Below are 15,559 nucleotides of genomic sequence, written 5' to 3' on the forward strand. Positions count from 1 at the left end.
TGGCAGTGCCCAAGGACCACCACCACGCAGCACCCGCAGGGACGGAATTTCTGGGGTGCGCTGAGGCTTAAGAGAGCAGGAGCAGCCTGCGCTGGGCTGGCGAGGCTGTGCTGCTGCGCCCTGTCCCCACGCTCACGCTGCTCTGCCCTGTCCCCACGCTCAGCCTGACCCTGTGGCAGGGGACCTCGGGGTGCACCGCCAGTGTGAGAACACTCGTGGCTGGAAGGGAAGGCTTCTCTCCTTTGCGTATCTTGGAGAAAAAACAGAGGGGATGGCTGTTTGCAGCACAGCAAGCAAGGCGGGGGAGTAAAGGATCTGCTCCCGGCCACAGCAGGGTCCTTCTTCAGTGACCCCAAACACCTGGCTGGCTTGCAAACTTAATAAAAAATTAGTAAATAATAACCCGGAAAATGAAGCAAGAATAAGCTCTTTTCACTACATCATTGTAAATGCATCGACACCCAGAAATACACAAAAGGATGACAAGAGTGCCAAGAGCCACCCATCAAAGAGAGGCTTCCTTCCATGCTGGGTCTCACTTTCACACTTCTTCCACTCCAACAAACAAAAAAACCCAAACCAAAACAAAAAAAGGAAAAAAAAAAGGAAAAAAAAAATCACCAGTTGATGTACAAACAGAGTCTTCCCTTTTCACAGATTTGTGGGTTCTGCCTGCCCCGATGTGGTCGGTGCGGTGCCCTTGGGAACAAACGGTAGTTGTACAAAACAGTATGAAGATTTTCTTACAAACATATGCCTGCAGTGTTTACTGGTTGGGTTTTTGTGTTTGGGGTTTTTTCTAAGTTTCAAAACTAGGTTTTAGGTCACGAATGGCTTGCAACTTTTTTCTACAGTAAATCAGGCATATATTTTTAGTTTTCGTTTTAGGAATGTGTAAGGCATTTTGGTAAGGTGACGGTAAGGTCTAGGTCACAGACTCGTCAGACTGAAGTCCCTTCCTTCAAACTGTCCTCTTCCCCCTGGAGAAGGAAAAGAGAGGTGGGTTACTCAACTGGCTCTCAACCTTATCCTCGTGGCAGCTCAAGCATCAAAGCGTTTCACAGATGGGCCAGGTCCTGCCTTTTGAGAAGGGAGAACCATGGCCACCATCTCCTGTGCTCCCAGAGCTTCCCAAAAGCCACCCAGATGGTTTCTGGCAGCAAGTGCCACCTTGTCTCCGGTTTTCAACCACTGCCTGACACGCGCTTCCCCCTGCCCTCCACCAGCACCAAGGGGAGGGATGGCTGCGGCCACCACAAGTACCGTTTCCTGAAGCTGTTCTTTACACTTCTTCAGTCTCCCTTTGGCCAGTTGGTCCTGGGTAACCTTCAGTCGCTCCTGTAGTTCGCTTGCTGCCTGGCCCCGGTTCTTTCTTTTTTTTTTTTTTCCTAGTTTTTCCTACATGGGAGTCAAAAGAAGGCGTCTGCCTGAGTCTCCCTTGGCCGTCTGGCGACACTCCCCCCTCCAAAACATCTCGGGTCACCTCAGGTCTCCACTGAGCTGCCTCGGCGGCCACAAGCCAGCGATACGCCACTGCTCCAGCGGCGTGCTCAGAGGCTCTACCTGGGAGGTGTCCTTTAAACACCCCTAAACCCCCAAATCCAGCCACACCCCGGTGACAATAACAAAGCCACAAGCTCTACCTCCTGCACCAAGGGCTTCAGAGTCGAGAGGGAGCACCCACGTCCTCGTGAGCACCCGCTGGCAGGGGCCACTGGGTTTCCTCTCTCACCTGAGGCTACCACCCAGCACGGTGCACCACCTAGGCTTCCCCCCCCACCCTCACACCCGGCGGGAGCAGGTTTGCAGGCGCTTGCCTGACCTGCAGCTGCTCCATCTGCCTCTCCAAGGCCGCCACTTTCATCTTCCAGCTCTTCCTCAGCTGCTCCTCTTGCCGCAGCACCTCTGACTTCTCAGACAGCTCGTTCATCAGCTTGCCGCACCACTCCTGTAACCTGGCCACCTCAGCGTTTTGCCTGCACCAACAGAAGCAGCGTTATTCCAGCCCGCAGGCCAGTCAAGCATCCCTGGCGTTACCCAGGGGGAACACATCCTCCTGGTGGGCCTGGTAACAGGGCTTGAAACATCTCAACGGTTGTGTTGGCCTGTTTCTCGGACACGCCTGGTCCTTCAGGGATGGGGTGGAAGGAGCTGACACATCAATTTCAAAAGCTCCGTTTCCATCACAGGAGACATTTCTTTCTCATGAAGTAGAAGACGCAAGGATCTGTGTTCCCAGACACAGGAGAAAGCACTCTAAGCAGCTGGCGTCTGCTCTGTAATTAACTGACCACTGTTAATCACCAGCCATTTCAGACTTTCTACAAAAAGGAGCGCCAAATTCTTCTCCCTAGCTCCTGGTTGTTCTGCATGCACCAGGCAGGTCTCGCTTCTCTGCAGCACCGCTCCCATCAAAGAGCCAGCGACATTTCTTCTGAAGTTGGTGAGCACAAGCTCTCCGAAGTGTGGAGAAATGCTGCAGTGCCTTCTGGTCCCCTCTGCCCCCTCCGCTAGCATCAGCACAGGTGACTCCAAAGCAGAGAGGGCTTCCCCTGCCCTTCCACTTGGGAAAAGCATCCTTGTTTCCCCTGCCAGGCCCACAGAAGCCATTTGGCAATCTCTTCCTCACTCCCTCCTCTACCTCCAGCTAGCTGGGGCGTCTGTAGAAGCACCCTCCAGAAAGGGGGTGGCCAATCATGATGGACAGCCCCCCCCAGGGCTTGCCAGAGGGCGGCCCCAGGCTCTGCCCCCACCCCCACCCCTAGTCTTACTTGCTCTCCATCTGACTTCTGATCTGGCAGAAGGCATCGCTCAGGATGGAGTTCTCCTGCTGCAGGTGAGCCAGCTGCGTGTCGGGGCCATTCTCCAGCTGCTCCTGCAGGGTGCGGATCTAGGGAGAGACCAACAGGGGTTGATGCCGCTGCTGCCAGCCCCTCGGCTCTCCCCTGAGGAGCCCACTCCATGGGCAAGAGGGACTGGCAAGGAAGCCACAGCGAGGTGTCTGCTGCTGCTGACAGCCCCTGCGGCTGCTGCATCCCGTGAGGATGCTCCCACATCCCTCTTCTAGCGTGAGCACCACGGCTCAGGAGCACTGCGGGGCTCTCGCCCCTCCCCGAGGCTCTGGCCCCCTCGCCCACCTCGGTCTTCTCCAAAAGACCAGGCAGCTGCCACCGAGGGCCAGCCGGCAGCCAGCGGAGGAAGCTGCAGAGCACCGCGTGGGGCTCACCTTGCCCTGCAGCTGCTGCGTTTCGCTGACATGGTCCTGGTAGCTGGCCTGCACGCGTGCCTGCACCGCTGCCATCTCCTGCTCGCGGGCCAGCAGCTGCTCCTTCAGCTTGCCCTCCACGGCCGTCGCCTTGGCCCGCTCGGCCGCCAGCTCCTTCGAGGAGAGAAGCCACCCGGTCAGTTTCAGCGCAGGAACTCCCCTGCTTTAAGGGGACTCGAAACAAGTGGCCTCCTGGCTCAGAAGACTTTAAGAAGTGTAACCCTTTCGGCGCTGCCCCCAGGCCCAGCTACACCCTTCCGCACTTACATTTCCTCCTGCATTAAGCTTTGGGCTCAGTGGCCACTGGATGCCACTGTTGTTCCACACTGGGCCAGCTAAGAGACAGGAGTGACAGCCTGGAATTTTATTCCCCTCCCCGGCCCCAGGATCAATATCATCACATCAAGTTTGGGGCAAAGCAGGAAAACAAAAAAAAGAAAACACCCCCACAAACCAAACACACCCCCCCTCCGCCCCCTGCCAAGGCAGGGGTGCTCTCTTGGCCGGCTGGGTGATGCCGTGCCGCTGCCCTGGGCTGCCTGCACAGGCCGGGGCTTAGCACAGCACTCAGTGCACAGGGTGGCTTCGCCCTCTCCTCTCCTGCCTGCAGGCAGATGGACCTGCTGCAGCAGGGTCCTGGCGGCTGCGGGGCAGGAGGTGCTGAGCACGACGCGCCGGGGGTCCCTTCTGACTTCAACACCCAACGAGAGGTGGAGGCAAGGGGCTGAGCCAGGCAAGGGGGCTGTAAAGAGCACCAGGCTCCTTAAAAAGGGACTGATCAACACCTTCTCAGCTCAGGGGCTCTGCCAAGAGATGAGAAGGGCTTTACTGTCCTCCGGAAAGCAGCAGAAAGCTGCAGTCTCTTACGGGCACGGCTTTAGCCCCTCCAGCTGCGGCTGCCAACAGGGCACGTGCCTCCCCGGGCTGGATCAGGCCCAGGAGAGGAGCTCAGGTGGGCATCTCCTCCCCTTTTGGGGGAGAAAACAGCAAATGGATGAAGGGCCCAGAGAACCCCTGGGCTTCACCTCCAAGGGCGGGTAAGACGCGGGGAGAGGGAGGCACACGGCGAGCCGTGAGGCGCAGAGCCCGTGCCAGGGGTGCCGGGAGGGCTGCGCGGCACTTACCTGGCTCAGCTCCTCCACCTTGTTTCTGGCAGCGGCTGCAGCCTCCTGCTTGGTGGCGAGCTGCTTCTCCTTCTCCTCCAGCTGGCGTTTCAGGACAGTGACAGGGTCACCCTTCTGCTTGGCCTGCCGGCGCAGGGTGGCACATCAGCGGGGACCACCACCTCCGCATCCAACCCCTCCACCCCACACGCACAGGGTCCTGCCCTCTGCCCCAGGGAAAATTCAGCTCCTGTCTCTAAGGCTGCCCCTCGGGGGACAGCCTGCCCGAAAACGGGCTGCCTTCACCCCTCCGCACCCCCGGAGGCTTGGCCCAGCCCTGGTGGACGCGACGCTGCTGGCAGCCCTACCGCGTGCCAGGTGTCCTGGACGATGCCCGCTTTCTCCGTCAGGATCTCGATGAGCCGCTGGGCCTCCCCCTCGCCGAACACCGTGCTGCTGACCGTGGACACGAGCGTCTTGTAGGGCAGGTAGAGGGGCCCATCCGAGTCCGCAGGTGCTGGGGAGGAGAGAGGAGGGGTTGGGAGCGCTCGAGCCAACGGCAGGGCTGAGTAGCATCGCCTCAGTTGACTTCAACCCCATAACTGCCATTTCACGCCAGCAACCGCCCAGATGTCCACAGCCAAGTTTGATACCTCTCTAACTGAAAGCAATGTGACGAGCGCTGGGGACGGCGCTCACCACAGACAAGCGTTCCCTGAGCCAGCTGCCACCTCTGCCTGGCTCTGCTACTGCTCCTGCCGCCCTGCCACCGCCCTCCATCACACTGATCGATTCCAGACGGAGCTGGGCACGCTTTGCTAAAGCCAGGGAGCAGAGACGTGGTGGGCATCAGAAGCTGGACTCCATTGTGACACAGCCTCGCTGGGGGACTGTCGCTCCACGCAGCGGTGCCAGTGATGCAGAGCAGCAAGGTCGTCTCCTGCCTTTCACCAGGCAGGTTCGTTCCAGCTCTTTGCTAAGGGAACGAGATGACTCCAGCCCTTCTCCGATCCCTCTGCCGGCTTACCCGACGGGGATATATGCAGAGGAACTTGGCCTTACCTGGCTCGCTCTTCTTCTTGGATGCAGCCACCTTCTTGACAGGTCCATTATGCTTCTGCTCCTCATGGGCTGGAAGAACATTGCTTTTCTTTATGGTGACAGAGCTGACCACTGGAGCACTTTGGTGCGCCTCTGGGACCTGTCCATTAGGTTTCTCTTGATGTTTCTTTCCTTTTCCTTTTTTCTCAACAGCTTCCTCTTTCTTCTTTTTCTCTTTTTCCTTCTGCTGAGTCTTCTTAAGCCCTTTGCCTTGCTTGGCCAAGGCTTCCTCAGAAGGACGGAGGACCTTCTCCATGAAGGTGAACACCAGGAAGATCCCGATGGCTGATACCACCATCAGACCTCCAAAGAGCACGACATTCGGCATCTGAGGGTCATAGACATCCATCCTGCCTTATTCTTCTGTGCCTGCAAGACACCACAACAACAGTTAGTGGGGAAAACAAAGAGGCGCAACAGCCTCTCTGTGAGCAGCGAGTTTCCCATGTCCATCTGTGTTGTGTGGGCAACCTGCTGACACCCCCCGCCCCCTCCCAGGTTTGCGCTCCTCCGCTGCGCTGCCTGCGCACGGTGCTCCAGCCACACCGCAGGGGCTGCTTGCGCTGGCTGCAGCAAGCTCCAGAAGAACCAAAGAGGGGGAAGAAAAAACCAGGGATGCAATCAGAGACAGCCACGAGCAAAGTGCCCATGCCATGTCCAATGGGACGCTTTTGCACGACCCTGGGCAATCCCTGCAGCCCTGCGGCAGTAAGAGAGCCCGTTTCCAGACTGCCTGGTGCAGTTTGGCCAAGACCTGGGCTCTCCCTGGGCCACCTGGCCTTATCTCTGCGCCCAGGCGCAGGTGGAAGTGCATCCAGGGTCTCAGCTCTGGAATAGAACACCCCCCTGGAAGGGGAAAGCATGCACGGGAGAGCTTTCCCCAGCTTTGCAGCAGCCCTGGCCGCCTCCCTTTGCCAGCCGCACCCTGCGGCACTGCTGGCCTCTGCCCAGCCTGGCAGGGAGGACACGCAGTGACCACATCCCACTGGGTCGCTGCTCCCAGCCTCCAGTGACGAGAACCACCCCAGCAATGATGCTACAGACGCCACACAGAGAACCAAGACGCTACCATCTCCTTGCAACGCAAACACCAGGAAAAGGCCCAAGTTCAAGCCAAAAAAAAGCAAAAGCATGGTCATTAACCATCTCATCTCCCCAGCAGATGCCCACAGGAAGAAACGAAACTTGCAAAGGGAGCACTGGATGTGGTGCTTCTCTTTCCACCTCTGCTGTTAACTGGCGGGCATCCGTTCCCACCCTCCTCTCCACGCTCAGGTTCTCCACCCATAACACACGGAGCCGCAAGGGAGACTGTACTGCCTGGTCTGAGACCTGGCAGGCAGGGTGCAGCCCCGCGCGGAGGAAGATGCTGCTGCCTCCACTCTTCTTAATCGCTAACCGAACCCCGTCCCGAGTCTGGAAGCCAGGCTCTTCCCCGCTGTCCCACTCGTGCGTTTCCCCCATGGGCACCACCTCCACGTGGCTCACAACCCCCCCGATGCTGCAGCCAGGCAGTTCATCTGCGCAGGGGCACTCCCCAGGAGGTGCCAGGCTGCGCTTTCTCGTGATCAGCGCATCAAGCCCTCAGCTATCAGAAGTTCCCATCCCCGCCCTTAACTGTCAACATCATTGAATTTCCTCTTTAAGAGGTTGTGGGCTGGGGACGGAGGGAGTGGCTGGAAAGGGAGGAGGCAAAAATAAGAATAAAACTAAGGAGATCAGCATCTTTTCAAAACCTCAGTGCTCACAGGGAGAGACCTCAGAGCCTTTCCCTTTCTCACAGCCGACAGCGGCGAACTCACTCCCAGCCGAATCCGCACTGGTGCAGCGAGGGGGTGACAGGGCAATGAAAACGTCGCCTCCAACCCCCAGGGGGGTTGTTGAGGGCTGTTTCAACCAGCAGCCCAGCTCTCCCTGCCCGCCTCGCCAAGCATCCCAGACAAAGCAGCAGAGAGCCGGCAGGCGGGCAGGCTGCCAACGCCAGCTGGAACCAGCCTTCCCCCCGGCAGGACCAACTTTCTACACCAGGGCACCGCGCGAGATCCCAGCTGATACTACAGGCATCGCTATCCCGGCCCGTCCCAGTCGTTTGGGATTTCAGCGGCCTCAGCCGGCTCCATCCCAGCACAGCTGGTGCCAGCCCCCTCCCTCCTGACAGCGCAGCATCACTTTGGGATGGTCCCCATCGGGACAGAGGGATTACTCCTAACCTGCAGGGTGAAAAGGGATGGATTTCCTCTTCCTGGCAGGAAACAGAAACGAGGGTCCAGAGAACATGTACCCACGTCCTTCTGCTGGCTTTAGGGCCAGACCAATGTGCCCCGGAGCTGACCGGGGCGGAGCTGAGCGCCCTGCATTCCTCACCTGGCAACCCCAACAATGCGCTGGTACCAACAGAGCTGCTGACCTCACAGTGCCACTGCATCAGACTTAGATCAAAATTCGCCACTCCAGCTTAGGGCAAGGGCATCACTGACTGCTGGCAAATGCTCTCCAGCCCCGTCAGCTGCTCCCGCCACCTCCCAGAGCAGCTGGATGCTGGATTGGTTTTTGGTTGTGGATGGCTGGGTTTTTTGAGATACTAGTGAGAGATGAGAACTTCACAAGTGAAATGCCCTGTGATGCAGCTCAAGTGAGCTCTGGCTAAAACTTACACCGTCTGACTGAATTTTAGAGGCACTAGAACTGTGCGCAGGACAAGAGCAGGTTTTGCAGTGTCTGTGACACCACAGCTGTGCCATGCAGAGCAGCACATCTGCACCATACAGGCTAGAAACCATTAGCTTCCTTCTAGAGCTGCTGCTGTGGCAGAGGACGTTCAAGCCTGTGTCTGTTGAAAGACACGATCTCAAACACCCTGTGCAACAGTAGGAATTAACAATGCGCTTGATCTAGAGATGTGGTTGTCATTACTCATTTCAAAAGGCATTGCATCTCCACGTGGAGAAGCAAAGCTCTGTTCAGCCTGTCAGACACCGTTAACCAAGGAGTAAACATCTTGCTGCAGCATTCAGAGATTTCATGCTCAGTCGGCCTGGCTTGTAGCCAGAGAGCGCCGACCCCCTTCAGTTCCTCCTGCTGCACTGGGCCAAAATCTTGCAGCCTGCAAGACAGACAGGATCGTTGTGCAGCAGTGCCAGCCTTCACACGACAGCTGGCCAGTGGACTGCAACTAGCCAGGGAGGCTGTGCTGCACAGGTGGAAGTTAAAAAAAAAAAAGAAAGAAAGAAATCCTGAAGAAATTCAGCTTTTCTCCACATCAGACGGCTTGGGTTGGGCTCCCTGATCTCCAAAAAAAGAATCCATTGTTGATTCCTTGGAGCAGCAAAGCCTTTCTGGTCTCTACAGCCCAGATGCTCACTCTGATTCTTTCACCCACCTCTCCAGAGCCAGCGGGAGCCGAGTCAGCCATTGGAGCCTGCCTGCGTGTAGCTTCCTCACCCGCCATACCCAGGGTAGCCCTAGAAAGGAGAGGTGCGCTCCTGAGAGAGCCTGCAGCGAAAAGGGGAACAGTCTGAGCACGGATGGAGTGAAAACGTTCTCCCCGGTATTTCTGCATTGCTATTTGGCATGTAGCCAGATGTCTGCTCTGACACACGTCAGAGAAAACCATCCAAATGCCTAAGCTAAGGCAGGGCTTACCTGCTTGGTGACCCGATTGCCTCTTCTAATGTTACTACCAAGTACATTTGATTGATTACTAGCATGCTGGAATACCTTCATTAGTATGGATGGAAACGGAGCTTTTGAAATTGATGTATCGGCTCCTTCCACCCCATCCCTGAAGGACCAGGCGTGTCCGAGAAACAGGCCAACACAACCGTTGAGATGTTTCAAGCCCTGTTACCAGGCCCACCAGGAGGATGTGTTCCCCCCGGGTAACGCCAGGGATGCTTGACTGGCCTGCGGGCTGGAATAACGCTGCTTCTGTTGGTGCAGGCAAAATGCTGAGGTGGCCAGGTTACAGGAGTGGTGCGGCAAGCTGATGAACGAGCTGTCTGAGAAGTCAGAGGTGCTGCGGCAAGAGGAGCAGCTGAGGAAGAGCTGGAAGATGAAAGTGGCGGCCTTGGAGAGGCAGATGGAGCAGCTGCAGGTCAGGCAAGCGCCTGCAAACCTGCTCCCCTCAGGGAGATGGGGCAGGTGGCTGAATTGTGTGGGATCCATGGGGTTGGCCATGGGGAGAGCTCGGGGGGGAGATGAACGTCTGCATTTGGAAAGCGAGCTCCCTGGTGGACCTCTTCATCGCCTCCTGCCCTCTGTCAGTTTGTCACATGCAATGAACTCTTCTTGCACATCCCCGGCAAAGCCCAGGGGGCACGCTGCCCTGGTGGGAGCCGTTCTCGCTAGAGGTTGTACAAGTTTAATATTTTAACTGAAGGAACAATGAGGTACTTACACGGCAGACAACAACTAAATTCTTCTACTCTCCCCTTTCTGTAATAGTTAGTTTCAGAGTAGCTGTCGCCGTAATCTCTGAGAAAATGTAGAATCTTTCTTACCGAGAGAGTTGCCTGTGTCTGAACCGCGTCTTTTCCTGGAGAAAGATTTTACAGATGAATCTGTCTGTCCTACAGATTCATTCACAGGCTCAGCTCCTGAAGTGAATTGTCTCTCTTCTGTCTCCGCTGTCCTGGATTCACTTTTAACACTAGTATTCTCCTTAAAAAAAACACACAACACAACAACAAAAGAAATAAAACCAAAGATCACTCAATGTTATCTTGTAATAAAACTAATATAAAACCAATAAAACAAAATAAAAGCTATTCTTCTCCACTCCTAAAGGGCATCCAACAGGTGTTGAACACTGCCTAGACAGTTGACATAGTAAGCGTTTTTAACTCAGAATTAAGGTTGCTAAATTGAAACAACCTCTTGCAAAATATCATATTAAGCAAAATATGAGATCAGAAAACTAGAATACACAAAGTTAGGGTACATGTCCCCACAGTCTGAGCTTTGCCCTCAGTTATTAAACTAGCTAGAAGAAATAAGCTAGAAGAAATACAGGCGCGCTCCTCGTTACCAGCACGTGTAATAATGACGACAGATCTAGCTCAAACAACTTCGCAGGGCTGTGTGATGCAGAACCACATGGAAACCACACGTTTCTGGTTGGGAATCTCACCCCACCCCATCCAGTCATTAAGACCTTAAGTTATAATGTGTTGCTTGCTTTTTAGAGCCCTCTGCTGCTGCTCTGCATGTATTTTGCAGGCAGCCATTGGGCAGACTGGTACATTTCCATGATCATGTGGCAAAAATCTGTAGCTTAAAAAAAAAAAAAAAAAAAAAAAAAGAGAGAGAGAAAAGGGCCAAACAACCAAGTTCTGTTTCTATTTCACTGAGGCAGTACAGGCCCAAAGTTAAGCACCTGGAATTTAGCTTTAGACAGAAAAATTTTCTCAGTATCACCTGTTCTAGAATATTCATCTCCTCTGCAAGTATCTTATCCATCAATGACCTAAAGATGAATGACTGCTCAGAGTCTGCAATGTTTCCTTCTGTTAAGAGGAAAAAAGCTTTTGAAAACCATTATGTGTGAGTTTACAGAAGACAAGAGGTCACACTTGGTAATAAGACAGTCTTTCCAAAAATCACGCTCGCCACCTTGAGTCTGTCATTACTCAGTGCTGAGTATATAACCTGCTATGTGTATACATATCAATAGAAACACACGTACATTCCTTGACAAAGTTGTATAATATCATTCAAAAAGACCTGTGCAAATACAGTAATGGAGTACTCCAGGGAGAACTAGTTCCCTCCAACACACCTCCTGCACTTGCTGGACACCCACTTGACTCTTTTTTCCATCTTTGAAATGCGCTGTCTGGATGTACTGCTTCAGTACTATTAACAAGGCCATGTGAAAAACACGTGGCTAGCAGTGCCTTTTGTCTGATGTCTGAACCACAACTCCTTCCCAGGCACAAAAACAAAGGCGGCAGGCAGGCTGTAGGTCACTACCTACACCAGCTAGAATCCAAGTCTCACGAGTGATGATGACCTCTTTATTCCTGGTGACATTTACATAATAATAAATTTCCAGGAAAATTAGTGAGCAGCCTTAATCAAGCAGTGAGAGAAGGGAAGATTTCTCAAGTAAGCATTCTAAACTGGATATTCCAGCGAACAACTGCTCTAGAAACAATTTTAAATAATGAAATTTGCAGAAAGAAGAGAATAATGAAGAGCAATACCAGGTGGGGGATGTAAAAACCAAATTGCAGTGTTTGATAAAGAAAAAACAAGTAACATGCATATTGGGATAACCATTATCAAGAAACTGTTACTAGCCGACGTGGTGAAAGAAGTCTAGACACTCTAACTAGCAGTTCTGCAAAGGACCTGGGGGTGCTGCAGTGCCCAGTAAGGCTAATGACACCTTGGGCTACACCAGGACGAGCGTGGCCAGCAAACTGGGGAAATTTCATTCCCCCTCACTGGTGAACCTGTACTTCCAATGCTGTGTCCAATTTTAACCCTTACAGCTGCGTGTGTGGAAACTGAAGAGCAGTCACACTGCACAGCACCCCTTTCAGATTCCTTTTTATCACTGTGTTCATAGAATCTTACACACCAACTCTTCAGTAATCTAATATAATAGGTAATAATATTTTCATCCAAACAGCATCAGCCTAGCCCACACAAGTCTGGTTCCCAAGCTATCCCTTTTTTTTATTGTTTGGTCTTTTAGAGCGAACATGTTTCTGACCATGGATTCACCGCACCTGTGGACAGGCCCTCCACTCAGGTCTGATACTTCTGCAGCTTCAGAGTCCGAAACATTGTTTGGCGGAGAATCAAAGCTACCAAAGCTGACAGACGTGAAAGTTTTGCCTTTTCACCTCAGTTACTGAAAAACGCCAAAACTGCTTCATCTCACTCACTACTTACACGACTTACGAGACACTGACTGGACTATACCTATACCCAGCTGGAACCATGATGGGAAGCTGAGGTACTAAAACTAGCAACTCGCATGAACGGGGTTTGCTGGATTCACCTTCCCCAAAGAAAGCAAGCGTTTCAGCCTTCACATAGGTATGCGGCCAAGGAGACTGAACAAAATAGAGGCAAATTCCTCTTGATCAAGCATTACAGACATGTTCTATTTCCACTTTAAGAAGCAAACAAAACATTTCTTAGGAGTAGGAGTGGAATAAAATATGCCCATTAAAGGCCAAAGCCTGTAAAAGTCTAGGACAGAAATTCACTGAGGCTGAGAGGGCAACACTGGATCTGAACTGTTGAATGTACTAACTCTTTTCACGTAAAGAACTGCTCTTTAATTTGCTGTCTTTTAGGAAATCGGGAAAGCAGAATAAAGCAGGTTTCTACTAAACTGTTACTTCTATGAGGAAGACAGTTCAAGGCTCAGTGCTGGTCACAAGAGTAATTAAATGCTGGGAAATACCTGAACGAAACAGAAAACAAAACAGCAAACATCTTTGTGTCACTGTAAAAATGTTCTCTTCATTTCAGAAGAGGATGTACTAGAACAAGTTGAGAACAATTCCAATGCTAACCAGAGGTGCAGAGCAGCTGCCACGCAGAGGAAGCTACAGCAGGGCTGTACAGTCAGGAAAGGCGACTACTGAGGCGGCTGTGATAAGCGATGCGGAAAGTCACAAGTGACATGCAGTAAGCAGCCAGGGATGACAGCTGAATGTCCCTTCTGAGACGGAAATGGGGAAGCATCACATGAAACTACTAACAGCCACGCACAAAAGGAAGCTCTTCGTGCAGGAATAGCCCGTGAGCAAAGTACCAGCTTGGTCAAAAGGTCCCGTATGCTAAAACCGACAGTTTCAAGGGCTGACTTCAGTCCACAGAGCAGAAACCCAAGATGAAGTACACAGCATCATCGCAAGTCCTCGGGCTGAAAGTAGCTGGAAAGTATAAGCAGGAATGCCCTGCTCTGTTTGCGGGCCTTGTTCTTGCTCTTCCCTACACATCAGATTACAGCTGTTGTTTTGAGACTTGACGCTGGGCAAGACAAACCTTTGATCTGACCCAGCAGAGCTGTTCTGATGCTCTTGTACGAACAGTGGAGGAATTTGCTCCCCCTCTGCTCGTATAGAGAGGAACAGAGCGGTCTTCTGTGCACGCCCACTATTCTGTCACAAGCTTGCTCTAAAACACATGGTGCCAACAGCCGCTGAAAGCCTGAGTGCTTCCAGACTCAGGGATGAGGAAGAAAACTGTGCTGGAGCCTGATGTGAGGAGTACAGGCACAGAAGCCTCCTCTGGAGAGTTCGGCACCTGCCATGACCGCAGGCTCTGGACAAGCAGGGTGTTAAGTTAACCTTCCCTCTCCTGAGTTTGGGAGGAGGAGACTAGTTAAAGAGTAGTTCTAACAGAAAGAGGGAATCTGTCAAACAAAACGCTGAACAGTCCCTGAATTGCTTTTCAATTGCTCAAAAAATGAGGCCAGTTATTTAACCAGTTACGGTCCAGGACCAACATCAGGATTCTCACAAATATACAAAACCTCCCTCCCAAACAACTACGTGGTTCATGCGCTTAATTCCCCCAGTTCTTGACAAGGAATTTCAGGTCATGGACTCCAAAGGCCTTCAACAAGGGACAACCTATCATTCTAAAAATGCAGTTCAAAAATTCTCGAAACTGACAACATTTAAAGTGCGGTCAACGCTTAATATATTGAGTGGGCACCAATTAAGGAGTGCTGCCGACTCTATGCACTAGCACAGGGATGTGCTCTTCCCTACACAGTACGGAGCAGAACAGTCTAGTCTAGGCTTGAGCTATGCAGAGGCTTGATCAGAATACACAGCCCTTTCTAGAAAGATACCCAAGAGGAAGATGACTAATCTTTATAACGCTGGCTGAAAGCAACAATGGGAGGTTTGCACCAGCTGATGATTTCCGATCTAGAAACTTCAGTGAAGGCGTCAAGCTACCGACAGAACAATAAAACAGTAGCTTCAATGCATACACAAAAATGAGATTTTGAGTGCCTACATGCAAGGTAGGTCTCATGCAGGAGAAACAGATGCAGTCAATCTCCTGAGTTTACTTTGTTTTCAAAACAAACCAAAAAAAGCGCAGAGCATGCATTTGCTGCCTTAACAGAGTGACATCTAGAATGCCCCTCACCCCTCATGAGACTTACAATTTTACATACAGGGAAGACCAGCTCCAGGTAGACTGAAGTACAATTACAACTTGTTGTACACCACAAAGTCTAAACCAATGAAGATGCTTTATACCATTCAAATGTCAAAAGACTATACTTTCCACTGAAAACAGAACTTAATAACTATTTATCAGAAACAATCTAACCGTTTATCTAAATTTAAGCAAAAATCTGCCTCCAGTGGCAATTCTCAAAATACTCTTCTTTGTTGGAGATTAAAAGACGGTATGTTACAACCTAAAAAAGCATCCACTTCATCACCACGAATACACCTGCACTACACATGTTTCCCATGCAAATGAACACCCTAACTTGGCCAACAGGCTGACACATGTCATGCTCATTAACATGGGATACTTTTTCATTCCGTCTTCTTTTTATATCTTGCTTTACCAAGCAAACCCTTCACTATCCATTAACAGCTTAATTAAAGAAGCCTTCGGTTCTTGAGCAGGCAAGAATATTGAAAAAGCTATCGGTCCAGACCCTAGTATTACTATCAAATATAGTTAGCTCAAGAAAGATGTTGGTTTACCTCCCTTTACCCCTTACCTGCTCTGGACTGAACAATTCTTCCTGAAAAATCATGAGGGAGAACTCAGCTGGGCGGTGATGTGGTTCTTTGCTCCGTTCTTCATCTGCTTCCTGTGTGGTCAGAAGTTCTTGTAGTATTTTAGCAGCAGCAGCAGTTTCTATAGACAGAGTGGGATCGGCAGCACAAAGAATGTCAGAAGGCTGTAATGGAGACAAATTCAGTGTTCGATCTGCTGCCACCAGAAATGACGTGTCTGAAGTTACAGGAGTGAGACGTTCCAGCTGGCTTTCCTCAGTTGAAGAAGGTGCGTAACTATTAACAGGCAGTGCCTGATTTCCATTAAGCTCCAGGATTGAACTCTGGCTCTCTACAGGTGCCACTTCCACTTT

The 15,559-nt window shown here is 51.9% G+C and overlaps 1 protein-coding gene across 1 annotated transcript; it reads right to left on the bottom strand.

The window, feature by feature from the left end:
• Positions 1 to 623: 623 nt before the first annotated feature.
• LOC129735161 (ribosome-binding protein 1-like) lies at positions 624 to 8,935 on the bottom strand. Its single transcript, XM_055700521.1, has 9 exons — positions 8,849 to 8,935; positions 5,431 to 5,838; positions 4,737 to 4,885; positions 4,390 to 4,512; positions 3,227 to 3,379; positions 2,772 to 2,890; positions 1,823 to 1,976; positions 1,264 to 1,398; positions 624 to 980 (listed from the first exon to the last, which is right to left on the bottom strand). Exons 2-9 carry the CDS (start codon positions 5,816 to 5,818, stop codon positions 942 to 944), a joined length of 1,260 nt encoding a protein of 419 aa, XP_055556496.1. The 5' UTR covers positions 5,819 to 5,838; positions 8,849 to 8,935; the 3' UTR covers positions 624 to 941.
• Between the last annotated feature and the right edge of the window lie 6,624 nt (positions 8,936 to 15,559).

The sequence above is a fragment of the Falco cherrug genome, unplaced genomic scaffold (assembly GCF_023634085.1).
Source record: "Falco cherrug isolate bFalChe1 unplaced genomic scaffold, bFalChe1.pri scaffold_41, whole genome shotgun sequence".
In the NCBI taxonomy this organism is placed as follows: Eukaryota; Metazoa; Chordata; class Aves; order Falconiformes; family Falconidae; genus Falco; species Falco cherrug.